General features: G+C 60.3%; 1 protein-coding gene across 1 annotated transcript in view; it reads right to left on the minus strand.

The window, feature by feature from the left end:
* Positions 1-16,002, minus strand: part of GTF2IRD1 (GTF2I repeat domain containing 1) — an 88,038-nt gene that overhangs the window by 17,609 nt on the left and 54,427 nt on the right. The window contains exon 21 of the mRNA XM_008058246.1: positions 15,649-15,677. Coding sequence (XP_008056437.1) covers positions 15,649-15,677 — 29 coding nt within the window. The remainder of the gene's footprint in view (positions 1-15,648; positions 15,678-16,002) is intronic.

The raw sequence follows: 16,002 nt of genomic DNA on the forward strand, positions 1-16,002 counted from the left end.
GACCCCCAGGGACCACCCGTCTGAGAACAGCCTGGACCTTTTTTGAGGGCTGCCTCACAAACTCTCCAAGCCAGGGTAGGCAGAGTGACCAGTCACGCTTGATTGTGCGGGCCAGTCCCGGACAGACAATCCTGGGGCCGGGCACACCCACAGCCCTCCCCAGGGGAAGCCGCCTCCTCCCCTCCTCCAGGGCCCTGGCCACACAGCTGACCCAGCTAGGAGTGGCATCGGCCCAAGGCTGGCCAAGGCCCCAGCTGAACTGGGGCCGCAACCAGCCTGGCACAGAATTCCACATACCAAGTAGGTCGAGCAGGGCACTGGTGCCTCTCTGTGAGAGGCAGACGGGTATGAGCAGCCGACCACACAGCCTGGGGTAGACAGTGGTCTTGCCTGGGGGTCCTCTGGGGGCCATGAGCCCTCAATTTATAGTTGTCCAGGGATGACAAGAGTAGCTGAAGCTACAGTCGACAACGCGAGAACAGACGCTCTTGTGGCTGGAGTTTCATCTGCTTTCAACCTTCTGTTCAGTTACAGCCCTGACACGATAACGGCCACCACGTCATGGGTGCTCAGCAAGTTGGTGTCACAGAAACCAAGCCCTATGTGCCAGACACTGCTCTATGTCTGCGTGGACTCATTCACATAGCCTTTGCAACAGACCGATGGGGCTAGCTGGCCCTGTGAACAGCTCTATTTTATTTTTTTGAGCCGGGGTCTCACTCTGTCACCCAGGCTGGAGTGCAGTGGCACGATCACAGCTAACCGCAGCCTCGACTGCCTGGGCTTGGCGATCCTTCTGCCTCAGCCTCCCGAGCAGCTGGGACTATCGGTACACAGCGGCTCATTTCAAAAAATGTTTTTGACTCGCTAGGCTGCCCAGTCTGTCTCGAGGTCCTTGGCTCAAGCAATTCTCCCACCTTGGAAGTGCTGGGATGACAGGCGTGAGCCACTGGGTCTGGCCGGTAGCTCCATTTTAGAGATGGGGAAACTGAGGCACGGAAGGGAAGTGACCCGCCCCGGCTCCACAGTCAGGAGGTGGGGCGCTGGGACTTCACCCAGACTTGTAACCGCCTCGCAGGACAGCCTCTCTGTCTTGGCTGCACGGGCAGGGAGTGGCGTGTCCAAGCCCAGGCTTGTCACTGCCGGGGCTGTTCATCGGGACCCTGTTTTATTAGGTGGGGGAGGGAGGGATGGATCTCCTGCCTAGCGTCCTTGGTGCAATTCCTCCTCCGTCACGCTGCACCCCGAGTCCTAAACCCCCGTCTTCCGGCCACCTCCTGAGCACCTCCATTCTGAACATGCGGTCTCCCTCAAATCTGACCCTCCTCCCCGGTCGCCTCCAAGCTGCGTAGGCTGCCCGGTGGCCCCCAAGGTGTCCCAATCCCTGGAGCCTGTAAATAAAAATATGTCCCCCACATGGCAAAAGGGACTTTGTTGGTGTGATTAAGAATCTCGAGAGGAGCCGGGCTCGGTGGCTCAGCCTGTCATCCCGCGCCTCTGGGAGGCTGAGGTGAGTGGATTGCCTGAGCCCGCGGGTTCGAGACCCGCCTGGGCAGCGAGACCTCATCTCTACAATAAATAAAAAAATCAGCCGGGCGTGGTAGCGCGTGCCCGTAGTTCCGGCTACTCGGAAGGCTGAGGCGGAAGGATCGCCGGAGCCCAGCAGGTGAGGCTGCGGTGGCCAGGAGCGGTCACTGCACTCCAGTCCGGGTGACAGAGTGAGACTCCAACTCAAAAGAAAAAAAAAAAAAAAAAATCTCGAGAGGGGAATGTCGCCTGGGTTCTCCAGGTGGGCCCTGAATGCAATCGCAAGCGTCCTCGCTGGGAGGAGACTGGAGGCCACAAACAGGAGCCAAGACGGTGTCACAGAACCAGCAGCTGGAGAGAGAGGCAGCCTCTGGAGGCTGGGAAGATCAAGGACACGGATTCTCTCCTAGAACCACCTTGACTTTGGCCTCCGAAGGCTCATTTTGGATTTCTGTCCTCCTGAACCGCGAGGCAGTAGACCCATGGGCTTTAGGCCACCGAGTCTGGGGGGCGTGTTACAGCTGCAAAATGAAACCCAGGCAGACCCCGGTGACCCTCCCTCGCCTCCACCACAAATCCAGAGGCCGCGGGAGTCTCCTTCTCCTGCCCCTTGTGCGGCATGTGTCATCCTAGATAGGGCACCCGGAAGGATGGCTTCCCCTCTGACCCTGGGGAGCCCGGTCCCGCTGAGAAGCCATCCGGGCTCCCCGTTGAACCCTAGGGCTCGCAAGAGGCACAGCCCAGTCTTCAGGGCCTGGAATCAACAGGGCGACAAGGGGGGGGTCTTCCTCCAGGGAGAGGTGGGATCTTCCCACTGGGCTCCAGGCCATCCCCCACTGCCCTGTGTCTCTTCTAGACCTAGGAACCCTGAGGGGTCCCGGGGCTCTGGCCCCAGGCCCTCCCGTGGACTCCACTGTCTCCGGATGGTCTCATTCTGTTTTAGGGCTTTATTATTATCTTTTTTTTTTTTTGAGTTGGAGTCTCACTCTGTCGCCCACACTGGAGTGCAGTGGCCGCTCCCGGCCACCACAGCCTCGGCCTGCTGGGCTCCGGCGAGCCTTCCGCCTCAGCCTTCCGAGTAGCCGGAATTACAGGCGTGTGCTACCACGCCCGCTGACTTTTTGATTTATTGTAGAGATGAGGTCTCGCTGCTCATTTTTTTTTAAAGAGTCAGAGTCTCACCCTGTTGCCCAAGCTGGAATGCCGTGGCATGACCCTAGCTCGCGGCCGCCTGGAACTCCTAGGCTCAAGCGATTCCTCCTCCCTCAGCCTCCTGAATAGCTGGGATTACAGGTGCATGCCGCCACGCCTGGCTAATTAAAAAAAAATTTTTTTTTTTGGTATAGACAGGAGTTTCACTCTGTTGCCCAGGCTGGTCTCAAACTCCTGGCCTCAAGCAATCTCCCAGCCTCGATCTCCTAAAGTGCTGGAATTATAGGCATGAGCCACCATGCCCGGCCAGTTTTAGAGCTTTAAATACTAGTTACATGTCATGACGCCCAAGATGATACCTCATACCTGGAACTGCCCCTGACTCCTGGGTGAGGCCCTGGACTGAACACGCCTGGTCCTCCACCTCCTCCCTCCCCGGCCCCTCCCGTATCCTCCCTGTCTCTGTCTCTGCTGCCGGCACAGCCCAAGGCCCTGGAGTCGAACTTGACTCCTGGCTCCCACAGCCCACACCCGCAGGTTCTGTCGGCTGTGGCTACAAAATACACCTCGAGCCAGTGACTCACCACCCCTCCGCCGCCGCCACCACAGGCCTCGCCTTGCCCGGATTATCGCAGCCTCATTATGTCTGCACTTCCCCCCTCCTCTGTCCTCAACCCAGCAGCAACCCTGTTAAAACAAGTCGGATCCTGCCTCTCTTCTGCTCACAGCTGCAAGGGCTCCCGGCTCCCTGGAAGCAAAAGCCCTCATCCGACCACACACCACCCGCTCGCCCCATTTCTACACTTTCCCCAAGGCTTCCCGACCACCTTCCTCCACCACCCTGGCAGGTGACCTCAGGACCCTTGAAGCTGCTGTTCCCTCTGTCCGCAGTGCAGCTCCCTGCTGTCCCGTCAGGTCTTTACTTCTAGGCCTCCCCTCCCACCCCGTCCCTGTCCCCGATAGTGTTGCCACCCCCTAAAAACGGTCACCACCGCCTCCCTCTGCCACCCGGTGGATCCTCTGCGTCCCCTCGCGTGGACGTCCCCGAGGCCCAGTGTGTCTCTGAAGTAAGGCTAAGAGAAGCCCAGCGCCCAGCCCAGCGCCGGCCTGGACACCCGGAACTGCTCGGACTGGGCCACTGTGTCTCACCCCCAAGCCCCGACGGGGCCCCTCCCCACGAGGCTGGAGAGGTCAGTCCGCCCAGGAAGCCACCCAGGCGAGCCGTGTGGGTGCCCTGCCACTGCTCATCCCCGCGTGTGGCTCAAAGACACATTCACCAGCTTCTGTTGGCACAAGGAGCCGGGTGACCCCTTGGTCTGATCTCATTCCAGCCCCAGGAAAGGCGCTGGTTGTTCCCGTCTGCCTGGGTGGTCTCAGCTAGGGAGAGTTTCCAGGAGGCTTTCTGGAATGTTGCAGAAGATTCTACAGGGCCCCCCCACTCCCTTCCGGCCACAGTCCCTAACAGCCGCGGAGGACTCCGAGGGTCCTGGCCCCCCGCTCGCGGAGTGGAGCAGGAGGGGGCTGGGATGGTCCCAGCCGAGCCCCCCAAGGCCCGGAGAAGAGCAGGGCCTCCCCGACACCCCATGGCTCCATGGTTCCCTCTGCCACCTTGGAAGAAAGGAGGCGCTGGGCCAACTCAGCCTGGCAGCAGGGCGTTTCGTCTGCCCACAAAGGCCGCTAAGCCCTGCCCCCCAGATGCCAGCGCTTCCCCGGAAGGCGGAGGGAGATCATTGCTGAAGCCTAATTAGCAAAGACAAGCAGAGATAATTAAGTGGAGAAACATGTGGCTGGCGCTGGAAGTGCGGTATCTTTAGAAACTCGAGAAAGGACAGTTTTATTTTGAGCTCTCCAGAGCACACCAGAGTTGGAAGGGCGGAGAGGGGGAGGGAAGGGTGAGAGGGATGGCCCGTACAAGGAAATGACCCCTGGGCCAGCGGAAGGGAGGATCTCGAGGAAGCAGAGGCGCCGAGACATTCACTCAACCAAGATCAGAGATAGTAAGAGGACTGAAGATCAGAGATAGCGGCTTAACTTATCGAAGATCAGAGAGAGTAAGTGGACATATCTAAGATCAGCGACAGTTGAGTTAACCTATCCAAGATCACACAGCTCAGAAGTGTCAGACCCGGAGCCCGAGGGGGCAGAAGGGACGTGTTCCTGCCCCTGCAGCCCCTCCCCTCCATGCCCTCTGCGGAGGTCAACCCTACACTGGCATCCAGGCCCAGCCCATAGGGCACCCACTGGGTGAAGAGAGACGGCACTCTAGGCCAGGCTTGGTGGATCAGCCTGCAATCCCAGCATTTTGGGAGGCCAAGGCGAGTGGATTGCCTACACCCGTGGGCTCGAGAGCAGCCTGGGCAACTTGGCAAGACCTTGTCTCTATAAAAAATAAAAAATAATAAAAAAATTTTTTGCCGGGCTCGGTGGCTCGGCCTGTGATCCCGCGCCTTGGGAGGCTGAGGTGAGTGGATTGCTTGAGCCCGCGGGTTCGAGACCCGCCTGGGCAGTGAGACCTCATCTCTACAATAAATAAAAAAATCAGCCGGGTGTGGTAGCGCGCACCTGTAGTTCCGGCTACTCGGAAGGCTGAGGCGGAAGGATTGCTGGAGCCCGGCGGGTCGAGGCTGCGGTGGCAGGGAGTGGCCACTGCACTCCAGTGTGGGCGACGGAGTGAGACTCCAACTCAAAATACAAAAACAAAAAACGAGAGATGGCTCAGAGGAGGGACCTAGCAGGAGACCCAGGGCGACAGCGGCAGGTGGTGCCATGGCATTCGGGACTGGGCCTCGCCCTGCCTGTGCGCCCTGTGCAGGGATCACATCCCTCTGGTTGGCAGTGCCCCCTCACAGCTGCGCTTCTGCAATTGGCCTCAGACAGCGCCTGGGGCTGTGAGGTCAGTGAGGTGGGTCCCCTTTGGCGGCAGCAGGCCGCTGGACCTATCTCCTACGACAGCCAAGTGGGAAGTTTCCAGGGTAGCCTGTGGGGACCGCCTAGATAAAGCTGAGGCCCAGCCCGCCGGGGCGCTGGCCGAGGAGCGTGCCAAGGCCAGGTCTGCAAGTGCTCCAAGTGTCCAGCCCCTGCTTGCAAAGCCAGGCCTTCCAGGCTCTCCACACTCTGGCCTGACTGGCCTCTCCCGCCCCCCAGGCCGTGCCCCAGGGTGGCCCCGCGGAGGCAAAGGTAGGGTAGGCAAGCCATCCGATCTTGCAGGTGGGGAACCGAGGCCCGGGCAGGCCAACTGGACTTGCTGGAGTCACACACGAAGCTGGCAGCTCTACCCTGCCTCTGGGGTGCAGAGCCTGGTCTGGGGATGGGGGGGTGGGGGCTGTACCCCTGGAGTCGGAGAACTGAAGAGAGGAAGCTGGCCTGGGTCCCTGGGGAGCCCTTGTGTTTGCCCAGAAGGGAGCTGGAGGGGGGCGGCTGGGCCCCTTCCCAGGAGGAGCGGTGAGGAGCCTGTGACCGGCCAGCAGCGGGAAGTGGGTTTGCTGGTGGAGAGGGCTGCCCACCCTGGTTCGAGTCCTCCTCCCACCCCCACCCAGGGCCGGCTCTCAGTCCCTGCAGCGAGCCTGTGGGAAGCAGCCTCTGGTGAGTGGCCGCTCAGCCGCTGCTTAAATGCCTCCAGGGACAGGGAGGTCACTACCTTACAAAGTCTTTTTTAAACCACTGCTATCCAAGAACAGTACCAGAATGTTCCTTACTCCCTTGGTCCCTCTAGTACTGCCCAGATGAGCTCTGCTCGCTTTCCTGAGGGTTGAAAACAGTTGCCTGGATGCTTCTGCCTCAACTCTTCCTACCGGAAGGTTCCTCCACCTGCCTTCTGTCCTTCCCTTTCTTCCGCTAGCTCCGCACTTGTGAGGGGTGGCAGGGCTGTCACCTTCTCACAGATGGCCCCCGGCCCCACTGCCTGCACTGAGCACACTCAGGTCCTGCCGACTGCACGTAGGGTCTTCACAGGCCCACAGACCCATCCCCGGGGACGGGCACCACCACTGCCCTTCCTGAACCTTCTGCCGTCCTCATAACTCCGCGCCTGGGGCCCAGCTGCCTACTGCCCGGGGTTCAGGCCTCTTCTGCGCACACTGGCCCAGTTTTGCCGTCTCCAATCCACCGGGGTGGGTGAAGGTGTGGCTACCATGGCAACCCCAAGACGACGCAAGCCCGGTCGTATTTCGCTGACTGAAAAAAACCCTCCAAGGCCACAAGATAAAGCTCGCATCACCAGCCTTGCGGTCGAGGCGCTTTCTGAAGCTGGTGGCATTTTTCGCCACCCTCTTCTCGGCTACCCAGCACCCAGACGCCCCACGCGCAGACGGCAGGACGGCGGAACGCGGGGTGACTCTGGCCTTGTGCCAACGATGCGATTTTGCCTCTTTCGGGCTCAGCTGCAAAGCGAGAATGACGACGGCACCGATCTCACAGGCTGGCCGAGGGGCATCCTCCAGGCCCGCAGCACGGGCTGGCACGCGCGGGCCGGCGGCAAACGCTGGTCCCCCAGCTCCCTGGGGAGGGGGGGGACTTTCCCTGGCTCCCACACTCTGGTGGAGCAGCTGGCTCCGGGGGTGGGAAGGGCCGGTCTTTGCTGAGGTTGGCGCTGAGCTCGTGGCGGAAACCCCAGGGGCAGATAGTGGCATAGACCGTGACCTCCTGGCCCCGTTCCGGCCTGTCCAAAACCTCCTGGGGACCCACAGCCACGGCCCACACTTTCCCCCGCCCGTCTGGCTCTTCCTGTAGGATCCTGACCCCAATGATCCTTCACCCCCATGGGGCCACGAGAGGGGATCCGGAAGGGCCCTTCGCCCATCCCACTTCGAGGTGGGGCGACCCTCCTCCCCTGCGGAGCCCACCCAAGACGGGGCTGCCGTCGTTCCTACCTGCCAAGCCCTCCCGGCTTCCACCCTTCTCTCTGCCCTCCAAAGGGACATCTCTCCCTCTCTGCCAGGCCCACCGTCCATGATTCCTGCCACTCCCTGCAAGACGGCTGTAGCCACACTGCCGTGACCCAGCGTGGCTCGGCCCCGCCCGGGTCTGCCCTCCCGGCAGGCTGGTGCAGCCGGTGTCCTCCCTCCCCCACAGCCTCTCCCTGGGCTCACCCCTGGGGGGGTCTCCCTCTCTCTCCAACATGTAATGCCAGAGAAGGCCCCAGGGCTTGTCCGCGGGCCCCTTCCGCCTGCCCTCACCGGCCCACCGCGATCCAGGCTGAAGACTTAAGCCCGTGCGCTAGAGGGACCCCCTACCAGTTGCAGGTCTGCCTGCCCGTCTGCCCTGGAAGGGAACGCTTAGGGGCCACGCCTGCCTACCCTCAGATCCTGACCCCCAGCATCCCTGTCACAGCAGGACAAGATCTCCAGATCACCCTTGACTCTCTCTCTCACAGCCATATCTACTATATCCTCGTTGGCTGGTCTTTTTTTTTTTGAGTTGGAGCCTCACTCTGTTGCCCAGGCTGGAGTACAGTGGCATGCTCACGGTCACCAAGGCCTCGAGTTGCTGGGCTCTGGCAATCCTTCCGCCTCCGCCTTCCCAGTAGCTGGAACTACAGGCAGGCGCCACCACACACGGCTAATTTTTTGGTTTACTATAGAGATGAGCTTGTGCGGGCTGGTCTCGGACCCGTGAGCTCAGGCAATCCTCTCGCCTCAGCCTCCCCAGGTGCTGGGATTTTAGGCATGAGCCACCGCGCCTGGCGGCTGGACTTTCAAAATGTGTGCAGGGCTGGCTCTGACGCCACCCCAGAGTTCTCCACGGTTCGTGCTTTGACTTCTCTAGGCCTTAATCGGGTGGCCTGTCTAGAGCTGTCCACTTGGCAGTGAGTCCTACGTCTGCTGCATGGTCTCCATGGCACATGTCGGAATCTAATACAATGCTATTTGTTCTCATTTACCAACCCCCTCACTAGAACATACACATAAGCACCACAGGGGAGAGAGCTTTTCCTCTGCCATGGCATCTTGCTTGGCGCAGAGTAGGCACTGGAGTCTCACTCTGTTGCCCAGGTTGGAGGGCAGTGGCACACTCACGGCCACCCCAGCGTTGACCTGCTGGGCTCAGGCGATCCTTCTGCCCCAGCCTTCCAAGGAGCCGGAATTGCAGGCATGCACTACCACGCCCGGCTTAAATTTTGTTATTTTTATTGCAGAGACAAGGTCTCACCATGTTGCCCAGGCCTTCCAAAGTGCTGGGATTACAGGCTTGAGCCAGCGCGCCCAGGCATGTTTTTGCTTTTTGAAGTCGGAATTGCACTCTGTTGCTAGACTGGAGAGCACTGGCACGCTCATAGCCACCCCAGGTTGACCTGCTGGGCTCTGGAGAGCTCACTGTAATCTCGGACTCCTGGACTCAAGCAATCCTCCTGCCTCAACTTCCCAAGTAGCTAAGCTACAGGCATGTACCATGGTTCCCGGTCTCAATAAATCTTTGCTGTACAAATAAATGAACCCAAAAGGGTTACCCAGGCAGGATCAATGCTACAGCTGCTGGATGCCAGGAGGGGGCAGCAAAGAGCCACCCGGTGTAGACGGGTGGGCAAAGGGAGTCTGGCCACCATTCATTGTGGGGCCGACCCCAAGGCCTAGGCTAGAGGTAAAGCCAGCCCTGGATCCAAAGTAAAATGGGAAAGGTCTGGGTTCAAATCTCTGCTGCAGTCGGCACACGCTGTGTGACCCTGAGGAAGCTCCTTGCCCTCTCTGAGCCTTGGTTCCCTCTCCAAAGACTGGTTACCGGGGGAGATGACAGGTGGCCAAGGGGGTGGGCTCTGTAATCAGTAAATCATGTGACCAGGTGCCAGGTGTGGGTGGTGGGAGCCACTGTCCCAATGTCCATGGCCGGGGGAGAAGGGAGTTAAATAACCACGAGGCAGCCCGATGAGGAAAGGTCAGGAAGCTTTTTCTTTTTTTTTTTTGAGTTGGAGTCTCACTCCGTTGCCCAGACTGGAGTGCTGTGGCCGCTCCCGGCCACCGCAGCCTCGACCTGCTGGGCTCTGGCGATCCTTCCGCCTCAGCCTTCTGAGTAGCTGGAATTACAGGCATGCGCTACCACACCCGGCTCATTTTTTGATTTATTGTAGAGATGAGGTCTCGCCAAGTTGCCCAGGCGGGTCTCGAACCCGCGGGCTCAGGCGATCCGCTCACCTCGGCCTCCCAAAGTGCTGGGATTACAGGCTGAGCCACCGAGCCCGGCCAGGATGCTTTTTCAAGACATGGGAACGTGTTTATATTTTAAAGTTGTGTGTACATTTACAGAAAGAACAACAGCGAGATGTAAAATTAATAAGCTTGGGGGGAAATCTGGAAGAAATGCATCGTCATAAAAAGGAACAGCCATCTGAGCCGCCAGATTTCTGTGCTTTCCAAATCTTGACCAGGGGCATCTATCTGCCTTTCCCTTTGTTTCTACGACCCACTGGAATGTTCCACGGCGGTTATCCCGCTAGCTACCTGGACAGAGAGCGTTTCCTTCCTTCCTTCCTACTGTGCCCTCCCGACACGTCCTGAGCAGCCAGCCCCCTCGGCTGTCCAGGGCCCCTGGGAGTGGGGAGCTCTCTACCCTGACTTGGGGACAGGGAGGGCCCTGCCAGGCTCCCCAGAGCTCCTTCTCGCCACGAGACGGCCCAGCTGCCCCCTCCCCGCACCCGCCTGCAGTCTGGCGGCCTGTGGCCCCGGTGGGTGTCTGTAGGCAGAGGCCTGGGTGTTGGCCCTGGCCAGCCGCCCCTCCGGCTTGGAGCCCGTCTTGCCAGCTTAACATAGTGCTGCTGCAGCAGGCAGGGACTGGACAGCCAGGAGCTGTCAATGGCGTTCAGCTCTTGGCGCCAAGCCGGGGTGCTTCAGCCTTCTGACGGCAGGGCTGGAGTTCCCTCCCGTGCAAGCTGGGGAGGGTCAGGCCCTACCAGCCCTCTGCCCCACATCAGGCCCGGCCCCTCCCGGCCCCTGCAACCCCCCAGAAACCCCGGGAAGCCCCTGGCCCGCAGCTCCCCGGACCTGAGATCTGAAATCCCACCCCTTGTCCTCTGAGGCTCAGTCCGAGTACGGGTCCTGCTTCCTCTCCAGCCAGGCGCCTGTCCACCGCTCAGCATGTCGGGGCAGGAGGGGCCGCTGGACACTAGTGGGGAAACTGAGGCAGGTTTGAGGACAACAGTAAGGCCCTTCTGGGTCTTTTCTGACCCAGAACGAAGCCCGCCCAGACTCTGTGCTGGCCCACAGCCCCAGGTGGCCATGGGGATCTCACAAGGGACATAATGGTTCTGTCAGAGAAGCCATCCGTGGGACCCTTCAGTGGGTGACCTAGAAAATCTCAGAGCCATTTTTAGAGCGTCTGTTCCTTCCCCCAGAAGCCCCCTCTTTCCCGCACCTCACACTCTAAGCATGGCCCATTGGGTGCTGCAGCACCCCCCCCCAGTTACCACCCTCCCAACCCTGCACCACCGTCCCATGGAGTGGCCTCCTCTGACACAGACCTGGTTATAGCCAGTTTCTCTGCGGCGTGGAAGTGGCCACAGGGCTGGTTCCTGAAGGTTCCAAACCCTGGTGGGCCTCAACAGGCAGGAACACGAGGCACCTGAGAGGACGGCTACGTGTCCATGGAGTCTATGGGCACCGATGTGGACACATGACACTCAACACTTGAGGGCCCCTCCTCCTCACGTCGAAGCCCTTCCAGAACTTGGACCCAAGCCCAGGGAAAACAGAGATCCTACATCGACTCAGATTAAGCTTCTGCCACTATGCAACGGAGGCTTTTGGAAGGCGTCTGTCTAGTAGAATTTCGGAAGCTTTTGAGAGGAGTCTAGAAGCCTGGGCCGTCAGATTTCTGTTTTCCAAATCTTGACCATGGGCATCTATCTACCTTTCCCTTTGGGTTTCTATGACCCACTAGAATGTTCTGCGGCTGTTAACCCAGCAGGACATACAGGCCTCCAGAAGGGGCTCCTTCCTTCTGGAGATGGGGACTAGGGAGCACGGGGAACACCCCTCACTGCATCCCTGCCCTCTCTCCGTCAGCAGAGGGAGGCCCAGGCTGCTCACAGAACGGGACCAAGGCTGCCCAGCATGGACGCCGACCTGGGCAGTCACCCAAGACAGGGCGGCTCAGAGGCTGGAACCTGACCATGTGCTTCCGAGTCTGCAGACTCAAGTCCGTTTTATATTTTTGGGAGAGGACAAAAGAAAGAGGAAAACGCCTCTGGAAGTTTCTCCCATGCGCAGGATAAGGCCGGCTTCTTTGGGATGCCGTGTCACGCCTTCCCAGCCTGGCTTCATGCCCGGCTGCTGTCCGAGGAGTGGCTACCCGGTCCCCTGGACGCCCCTTCTGTTGCCCAGCTCCATAATACCTCCTCCAGGAAGCCTTCCTAAGCCCTAGGAATACCAACAGTAATGGCCACCCCCATTGGCTGAACATCCCACCGTTGCTTGTCCAGGACCCAGGGGTCTACAGACATCTCACTCCAGGGCAACAAGGGAAAACAGTCCCCCCAGCACACCTAGCACTGCCCATCCTGTACCTCATTCAGATCACCTGGTGAGGCAGGTGTGCCTCTGTCCATCTTACAGGTAAGGAAATGGAGGCTCGGAGTCCCACGGCCGGTCAGAGGGGTGCAGGGACTTGGGCACATCTGTGCCCACATGCCAGGGGCACCTGTGTCTGGACCAAGGAGTCTGCTGACATCTCCGCTCCCTGCAAAACCTGAGCTTCTAAGCTCCGATTCACCTTGGAACCCTAGTGACTGTGAGACGGAAGGTAGGGAACAGACCTTGCTGGGGCCAGAGCGGCACTCAGTGACCTCTGGCGAACCCCTGGAGGCCTGGACGCCTTCCCAGCCCAGCGTGACAAGTGCCATGAGTAAGCACGGAGCTGGCCTGCTCTGGCCACTCCAGGAGGACACTGGCCAGGAAGAATGCCTGGAAAGGGGCTGGCAGGTTCATCTCCTCTTCCAGGAAGCCTGCCACACTCTCCACACCATGTGGGCAGGGAAGATACAGCCAAGGGCTCTCTGTGTACCAAGAGGAACCCAAGGGAAGGCTGATGGGCAGGTGGGCAGGTAGACATGTAGATGGGGGGCAGGGGCCCCCAAAGGCTAACGGCACCACGTCAGGAAGCTGCTCAAACAGCAGGAGGGGCCTCTGGGCTCCCCCAGCCAAAGGGTGAGCATTGCTCGGTGAAGAGGCCACCCAGAGGGCCCACCCCAGAGCTCTACTGTTCAGCAGCTTCTCCGAATTTCACACTGTCCAAAGTCACAGGCCTTCCCGATGGATGCAGGGAGAGGCTTGGAAGCCAGTGCTTCCTTCTCATCTGGTACAAGGACAGGGCATCTCAGGGAAATCACTTATGTTCCTGTGGACTTGGTTTCTTTTTTTTTTTTTTGAGTTGGAGTCTCATTCCATCACCCAGGCTGGAGTGCGCAGTGGCAGGCTCACAGCCACCCCAGCCTCGACCTGCTGGGCTCCGGTGATCCTTCCGCCTCAGCCTTCCAGGTAGCCGGAACTATAGGCGCACGCTACTGCACCCGGCTAATTTTTGATTTGTCGCTCATTTCAAAATGTGTCTGCACCTGCGTTTATAGGCCTCCACTGGGTTCCTTCCTTCTGGAAATGGGGGCCGGGGAGCCCAGGGGGCACGCCTCACCCCATTCCTGCTCTCCATCAGCAGAGGGAGGCCTGGGCCTTCCTTCGCGGGCTGCGCACAGAACGGGACCAAGGCTGCCCAGCATGGATGCCACCCTGGGCAGTCACCCAAGTCAGGGAGGGCCGGAGACTGGAAACTGACTCTGTGGCACTCTGCGGTGATGTCAATCTGTCCAGAGCCAGGCAGGCCTGAGACCGCAGAGGGAGTCCAGGGGCCCTCTGCCAGGGCCAGGCAGGTCCGCAGAACCTGCCATAGGGTGAGGACGGGCCAGGAGCTGCAGGCAGCACTGGGGAGAGTACGTCCTGGCACCCGTGGCCGATGAGAAGGGAGCACTGCAATCCAGAGGCCTGCGACGCTCTTGTGGACACGGGAGTGTTCGTCTCCCAGCTGCATCCGGCCGTCCAAGCGGCTTCACTTCCCTGTGGTCCTCAGGCAGCCCCGGGCCTCTCCACGGGAGTTGGGGGGATCCCTGAGCCACATGGTGAGCTGCCTCAGGCCACCTGCCAGCCCTGGACACGAGGCACGCCATGGAAACACTGGACCTCTGTTTCCCCGGGGTAAGGCGGCGGCTCTGGCGCCTTCCGCGGGTGTGGGGAGTGTCTGTGATGCCACCTCTGCTCATCGCGGTTACCCTAGTGCCTGGAGCACCACAGGTCCTGGGGGCACCTTGGGAAACACGTGGTAACGGCTCAGCACGGGGCCTGTGGCCACCCGATGGCCTCTTGGCCAGGAGTCGCCGGGGCCACAACCACTGCAGTTTGCGTGGCTACTTCCATGTGTCCACCTGACATCCAAGAGCTCTGGAAACATGCCTCGGGCCCTGGCGCGTCTCCCAGCCCTGCTGTTCACCCACCCAAACATCCCCCTCTCCACCCCGGCTCCTCAAGTCCCATCTTGCCCCAAGACCCAAGCGAAGCCTTCCTCACGCCAGGAAACCCTCTCCAACGTCCCTCAGCCTCCCAGTCCCCCTCTGTGGGTCCCCTGTGGCCTGACAGCAGCTGCCACATCTACCCCTGTGGGTCTGGCCGGACTTCACAAGCCAAGGCAGGGTCGTCTGGGTTGGGGCAGAGCGAGGCGGCAGGGCTCCCCTCCCCCACAGATAGGCTCTGGAGCACCAGAGAGAAGGGAGCACTGCAATCCAGAGGCCTGCGACACTCTTGTGGGTACGTGAGGCTCTGGGGTTCGGGGACTGGCCTGACCCGAGACGACAGATCCCACTCAGGAGCAAGACAGCCAGGCCGGGGCCAGTCAGAGGGCTGCCCAGAGATTTGACCTTCCTGCCACCCGCGCTCTGGGCGCACGGAGCACTACCATCCCGAGGACGGTGTCTCATCTCAGGGTTGCCCTGGCGCCTCTCTGGGGAGTCCTGGGGAGGGGCGAGTGGTGGCTCTGACCTGGAGGCCCTAGACAGCCCTGAGCGCTCACCAGGTGGTGTGTTGAGCCCGAAGGGACAGCCTGTTTGTCAGGGTTTGGGAGGGCCAGGATGGAGCTCAGGGAGGACAAGGAGGGCGGTGGCTGCCTTAAAGAGCATCAGGAGAGGTGTCACACCATCTAGGGGCGGGCAGGCACCCCTCACATCTGACCACCACGCTGCAGGCCCCTCCCTCTGTGGTTAGAAACCCACTCATCACCGTGCACCCAGGCCACCTAGGTCCCTTCGTCAGGGGGAGTGGGAGGCACCCACCCAGCCCGGTCCCTCCCTCCTGGCCAGCCAGGTCCCTTTATCATCAGGAGACGGGGGCACTGACCCGCCTGACCCTTCCCTCCTGGCCAATCAGGCCCTTTCTTTTTTTTTTTTGAGTTGGAGTCTCACTCTGTCGCCTAGACTGGAGTGCAGTGGCCGCTCCCAGCCACCACAGCCTCGACCTGCTGGGCTCCGGCGATCCTGCAGCCTCAGCCTTCCGAGTAGCCGGAATTATAGGCACGCGCTACCACGCCCAGCCAATTTTTTGATTTATTGTAGAGATGAGGTCTCGCTGCCCAGGCGGGTCTCGAACCCGCGGGCTCAGGCCATCCACTCACCTCAGCCTCCCAAAGGCGCGGGATGACAGGCTGAGCCACCGAGCCCGGCTCAATCAGGCCCTTTCATCAGTGGGATGGGGGACACCGACTTGGCCTGGCCCCTCTCTCCCGAACCCAGACTAGGCAACGCTTAGAAGTCACTGGTGCCACCATCTTTCTCTGCCAGATTCTTCCAGCGGGGCCTTGCTCCTTCTACCTGGGGCAGGTAACCGGGTGAGGCGGGAGAACCGACGGGCAGGGGCCTGGCTCTGCTCTCGAGTCCCACCACCCAGGCTCCACTCTGGCCTCTGGCCCGGCCCCCACACCCGGCAAGGCCTCTCAGCCGGCGCCTCTTACCAGGCTTTGGGATGAGTCCTTGGAAAGGCCTAGAAGAGAAACAAAGGCAGAAGTGTCAAGAGAGGGCCCGGGGGGGGACACAGCAGCAGCGGACTTGCCTGGGAGCTGGGGGAAGCGTCTGGGACCCACCCTAGACCCCCTGCAGCAGAATCTGCATTTTATCTTATTATTACTTTAAAGATTTTTATTATAAAGATGTGGGGAAGCCAAGCTCAGTGGCTCAGCCTGGAATTCCCATGCCTTTGGGAGGCCGAGGTGAGCGGAATGTCTCAGCCCGCAGGTTCGAGACCCGCTTGGGCAACTTGGCGAGACCTCATCTCTACAACAAATCAAAAAAATCAGCCGGGCATGGTA

This window comes from Carlito syrichta, unplaced genomic scaffold (assembly GCF_000164805.1).
Source record: "Carlito syrichta isolate Samal-C Ts95f unplaced genomic scaffold, Tarsius_syrichta-2.0.1 Scaffold303266, whole genome shotgun sequence".
In the NCBI taxonomy this organism is placed as follows: domain Eukaryota; kingdom Metazoa; phylum Chordata; class Mammalia; order Primates; family Tarsiidae; genus Carlito; species Carlito syrichta.